The sequence below is a fragment of the Centruroides sculpturatus genome, unplaced genomic scaffold, assembly GCF_000671375.1.
Source record: "Centruroides sculpturatus isolate CEXI.00-Female unplaced genomic scaffold, Cexi_2.0 scaffold32, whole genome shotgun sequence".
Taxonomy (NCBI): Eukaryota; Metazoa; Arthropoda; class Arachnida; order Scorpiones; family Buthidae; genus Centruroides; species Centruroides sculpturatus.
In genome coordinates, this window is record NW_019384445.1 from 1,228,789 (window position 1) to 1,234,998 (window position 6,210).

The window sequence follows — 6,210 nt, forward strand, 5'->3', positions numbered from 1 at the left end:
CCGACATCCAGGGGCAATCAGTCAATTGCGCGTCAATGATGGTCTAGGGTTCATTCGTATCATTTATTCGATAAGCCAGTAAAAACCATAGACTTCTCTAAATGCATTTTAAATATCACAATTACATTCCGAATTGCTAGCCACGATATAAGGAGTACAATTAAAAATAAAATAATAAAAACTTACTTGATGAAATAAAATGTGTGGTGGATGTACCGGTACATACCTGGTACAAAATATTCTTCAATTGTATGAATATACTTTTAAAGAAAATTATAATTAAATATAGCTTTGTAAAGAAACGTACATAAAAATATAAAATATTCTTTACTTTTTAAATATTAAAACAATGCACTTAGTCAAATAGCTCCCTACGAGTGGCTAATGGATGGAATCGAAGACAGTTGCAGAGTGTGCATACATGCAGACTGCCAAATACCCAGGGTGCCGATACCGATCAATGTCAAATACCTCTTTTGTCGCATCACTAGTATATCTCAAAGGATGCGACAGGGTAGTTGTAGATTTTAAACATTTCTCACCACAGCTGTAAAAATCTAAATATGTTAAACTTAATAGTCATTTGTTTTCTAACTAATTCGTTTTAGGACCAAGTGTCCTCAGAAATTTCCAAAATTTATAACTTTTTGGTCGCTCTCATTGAACTGGAAAAATTTCTGTCTTTATTACATCTAATATTACGAAGAAATCAGTCTCCACTGTACTCGGCTAGAGATTGGGTCAGTTAAGCTTTTAAGTAATATTCCAACTCTTTCAGCAGAGTTTTATTTTGTTCCTAATTCCCTAATCTCTTAATTATTTAACTACAGTAGAACCTCGATTATCCGCCCTAATTGGGGACTGGGTTGGTCGGATAATTGAAAAGTCGGATAATCGAAAAGTATGAAAAAATCCATTATTAGTGTAGTATATTATTATATCCCATGTAATTAGTATATTAGTATATCGCTATTAACCTATTTTGCGTTGAATTTTCATCGATGTTAAGCCTAACAAAAATTTTTTAAAATAATAATCGTCGCTATTGTATCGTTAAAAATTAGAAAATTAAGCCTCGTTTAAATACTGGCTCCCTTTCATGGTCGAATGAGTGTTGCCAGCTAAAACACGTAAAAATAATATTAAAGTAGCCNGGATACATAAATCGTAAATTTAAGGAAAATAAATTCTAGAGCTTTTTCTGTACCTCGTGCATCTCTCTCATTCATTAAATTTAGTTGTAAATGATGCTGTCAAAGTAACAGTTAATTTTTTAACATGATACAAGAATTGTACACGTTTTTTTCTACATCCCCTTAAAGATGGGATATACGAAATCTTAATATCACTGGTTTAACATTGAAATCCGTGAGTAATATAAAATTGGAGAGCGGAATAAAAATAAAAAAAATCCATTAAAATATTTGATAACTCCTGTCAACTATACAGAACTATCGTAAAAACATACCAGTAAATTCTTATCGGTTGGGTTAAGTTATAAATCTACTCGTGATTGACGTAATTGGGTGAGGGCGGCCAAATATCTAGCCGGCAGGTGGCTAACAGCCCAGAACTGGTCCTGGATAGAATTAAATGCAGTATATGTGTAGCATTCACCCAAGGACCTAAGCTTCCACCAGCTAAACCGGGCGAGGTTGGTGCTCTGTAAAATGCATACACAAATCTGGCTTTTTGGATGCTGATGATACAGTGCTTCCACTCAGCCACTAATATTCGAATATACAATAGCAATCTTATCTTTTTTCCACGAGTAGTATAGAAATTTGTAATAAGATACATAATGCGGTTATAATAAAATATTGTGCGATTATTTTTATATAATTAAAATTAATATGTATTTATTTTTTAGAAAATACAAGGGAAGCAGTGCATCCACTGCTTCCAATGATGGCATGCCACTGTAAACTACACTGCCTTTTGGTGTTAAAGTCATTTACTTGAAAAGTTTTTACTACAAGTAAGTACTTTTTGATATTTCAAAATGTCTTTAGGCAGAGCATTCATAATATTCAAAGTACAATTTTTTAAAAAGTACTTACTTGCAGTTAAAAAAACTTTGCATGTAAACAACTTTAACCCAAAAGACAATGCAGTTTATTCTTATTCTAAATTTGGTGTCATTGGTGAGTACATTTTTATATAATACACAAAACTTACCAGTTTTTTTTAATTGTTTAATTTTATTCAAATAAAACTAAAAGTAACAATAAAAAAATTCCAGTAATATGTTGTGTTCTTGCTATCATCTGTATATTGAGTTTTAAAAAAAGGAACAAGTTCAATCCTCACAATATACTGGGTAGTTAAGAACTGTGCAGCTGTGCATCATTAGTCAAAAGTGATTTGACCATGTATATGAAATTTGTACATTTAATTTCCATTTTACAGTATTTTTTACCCGAAATGATACATCATACAACCAATACATTGTACACTTGCACCTTGATGCATTGCCTATAAGCTTCTCCGTACAATCTCCTTAGTCATGTTTCTTTTGAAAAACATTGCATATATCTTACATGCATGCATGAATACAGTGTGTAACATATAAGCTTTCACTTATTTTGTAAGTAAAATAAGTAAAATTAGAAATTAAAATTAATTTGTGTGTATGTGTATATATTTGGTGTAGTCAAATAAAACCCAGCCAACTGGAAAAGTTATGCACTCAAGCTTTTTTGATCACTGTAGTGATTCTGATCAACTTTCTATTAAAGGGAGAGACAATCAATGCTGATTAAGATACCAAAATCCTGATAAACCTCCATTCTGCATTAAAAAATAAATGCCCAGGATTGTTAACTAAAAGTGTGATCCTCCTTCATGATTTCATGATAATGTTGCATCTGCATGTGTGAACATGCAGTGGCCAAGTTGAAGCACTTTTTCTGAGAAACAATGTGTAACCCTTCATATGATGGTGATCTGTCACAGGCTGATTTTCATGTCTTTGGTATGTTCAAGAAGGCTTTTAAAGAGAGAAAGTTCTCAACAGATAAGCTGAAGTAAAGCATACTGCAATGGTTTGAGGCACAACCAGCCTTCTTGTATAATACCAAAATTCATCAGTTAGTTGTACAGTGTGACACCTGTCTAAATCATTTTGGAGACTATTAAAACCTACACTTGATTCTTATTTTCCACTTGGATGAGTTTCATTTGACTGATTTAATTCAATAATCACAGTTTTAATTATTTTAATGCACTTATTAATGGGAAACTTCATATTAATTCATAAAATTTTATCATTTTTAACAAACCAACTCATTAATTTAAATAAAATTAATTATCTTTATAAATTAACTTATTAAATTTTATTTGAAATTATTTCAAAGTTGAACAAGTTGAAAATATTAATATTAAAATATTGAATTATTGGGCTGCAATTTGAAAAAATTGTAGACCTATAAATTCCCACTGTCGTCCATCCACCTGTACATGAAAGTCAAGGGGCAGAAGGCCCCAATTAACTATATACAAACTTCTGATGAAAACCAGAAATCACATTGTTTCAATTTAAAAAATTTTCTCCTGAAAGGAGTTAGATAGATGACTGGTACAATTCTATTGTTAATGGAAAAGTATGATGTACAGTACAGGGGCAAGACACTACAGTACTAATTTGAGGTGGAGCGCATATATTTTAAATTAAATAAATTAAAAATATAATTAAAAATTGTAGCCTGGATTGCTCGTATTAATTTTGAATTTAATTCTTTAATACATAGAATATTAAAAGTAAAATATTTCAATAAAAAATTTAGAAATGTATAAACTTATCTGAACATATAAAATATTTAATAAATTTTAAAATAAGTACTATTTATTTATCATTAAAAACAAAATTACCTGTCGAAACTGCAAAGAGAAGATTTTGAAGGGCTTCAAAATTAATTGATGGGTCATTATCAGTAGCATTTCCTTCTTCTACTTTAATGTTTTTACAAACTTCAAATTTAACCCAGCGATATAATGAACATTTTCTAGCACCAGCACAACTTTGCACAAGGTTCTGAATTGTTGGATGAGTTAAACCAAAAAAGTCAGCTCCTTGTCCTTCTTGTGGCAGTATTTCTTTTCCACTAATTTATAAACACAATTAAATATTACTGTAAATAATGGAAAAGATTTTTAGATTCAAAGAAAAATAAAAATAAAATATTACTAATATTCATTTATTGTTCTTAATAATATAGAATGACATTCATTAGGTGTGTTTCCCAAAAATGGCTTTTCAGAATTATCTTCGGCAACAATTTCAAACTAGACATTAAAAAAAATTACAAGATATTAAAAAATACAAATAATTTTAAAACTTATATTTTTATTTTGAATACAATGTATTCATAACTTAATTTTTATAAATGAATGTTTTTAAATTTTAAATGATTAAGATTAGTTTGATATTGATGCAATAAAAAATTTAATTTATTTAATAATGTCTTAATAATCAAATAAATTACCCTAATTAAATACATTAGAATTTTTGAATATAATAATATCAGCAATTTGTGGATTTTTACATTGAACTTTTATATTTGATTATAAAATAAGAAAGATACTTACTCTTGGTCCTGTATTACCATCCATGATAGTACATGTATATAAACAATGCTGAGAAGGATTTTTAATACTTCCATATAATCTTGAACTGCAAAATCCAACAGGATAAATGTGATCTTCTGTATGAAAGCCAGGTCTGTCTGAGACAATCTAAAAATAAATAATTTTCTACTTATTAAAATAAAAATTATCAGCAAGTTACTGAATATATTAATTAATTTAATTCACATTTATTCTCTGAAGAGCTCTAATATTTAAAATATATATATTTAGATATTAAAAGATAATAATTTTCTAATAATTGTATACAGTATTGTATATTTCGTAATTGTACAACATATACAAAACATGTACAATATTGCAATTACAAAATTTAAATGCTTTCACAAAACTAAATACTGTAATTGACTTCTTGATGATTTTATAATTTTTTCCAAACTGAGTGGATTAATAGTAACCAACAAAAACAATTCATTTCTCAGATTTTCTGGAAAATTAAATGTAATTTTGATTGTGATATCTACCTCACAGATCCAAATAGAAACACAATTCATAAATACAGGGTGAACAGTAGGTGGACAGTAAATGATAACATTTATTGACATACATATAAATTTTGAGATTACATATAACTATATTTACTAATACAATACAATACAATTTTATCAAAGCAGGTGCTCAAACTGCTGTCCAACAGAATTTAAACAGCTTTGAAGTCTACATTTCACCATTTCATGCTTTGACAAACATTTTTGCACAAGTATCTTTGTGTATTAATTTCTTGAAATGCATCTCTGATGTAATTTTTCAACCATAACATACATCATTGTAATAGTATAACCCTAATACAAACCCTATTCCACCTACTGTCCACTTATTTTTGGTTCACCCTGTATATATTAAATAAAGCATAACATATCAAACTGCCTTTATTTGAAATTGTATCAAGTACATTTTTCAGTTCTAAATTATCTGAACATATAAATATTCTATATAATAAATTTCATTAATAAAAGATTGTTGAAATTGAATATGTTAATAANTGTATTATTTTATATATATATATACACAAACATCGCTAGACCCAATACATAATACAGCTAAACACCATCCAAATGCCGAAATTCTATCGGGCTAGTTTAAGGCTAAATACTAAATGAATTATGTAACCAATATGGCTCTAGAGCAGTGTTTCTCAACGGGGGTGATATCGCCCCATGTGAGTGTTTTTCCATGTTGAGGGGGCGATTAGTAACAATTTATATTTTGGGGGCGAAAAACTATTTTCTGGGCGATATAGTAAAACATTATATTAAGAATAATTAGATATTTTATTCGTTATATCGTACAATAATTAAACAAATAACATTATACTAGTCACTAGTCTATTCAATGCAGTACGAATTTGGCGTTAGTCTTGGCCCTCGGCATCGGTATTTTGTAGTGAAGAGGGTGATACTATGTAACGGTTTTACTGAAGGGGGACGGTACTATGTTGAAGGGGGCGACAATTTGTTAGAGGTTGAGAAACACTGCTCTATCACACACATACACACACGCACGGACATAACACCACTGTACACACCGTTTAACCTTTACTCGAATTCTCGCACTCACACACGATGT

At 29.5% G+C, this 6,210-nt stretch overlaps 1 protein-coding gene across 1 annotated transcript in view; it reads right to left on the reverse strand.

Moving 5' to 3' along the window:
• The window catches only part of LOC111620363 (transforming growth factor beta regulator 1-like), an 18,751-nt gene that overhangs the window by 4,208 nt on the left and 8,333 nt on the right, over positions 1–6,210 (reverse strand). Inside the window, exons 6-8 of the mRNA XM_023362289.1 lie at positions 4,588–4,734; positions 4,187–4,284; positions 3,871–4,103 (exon numbers count right to left, since the gene is read on the reverse strand). Coding sequence (XP_023218057.1) covers positions 3,871–4,103; positions 4,187–4,284; positions 4,588–4,734 — 478 coding nt within the window. The remainder of the gene's footprint in view (positions 1–3,870; positions 4,104–4,186; positions 4,285–4,587; positions 4,735–6,210) is intronic.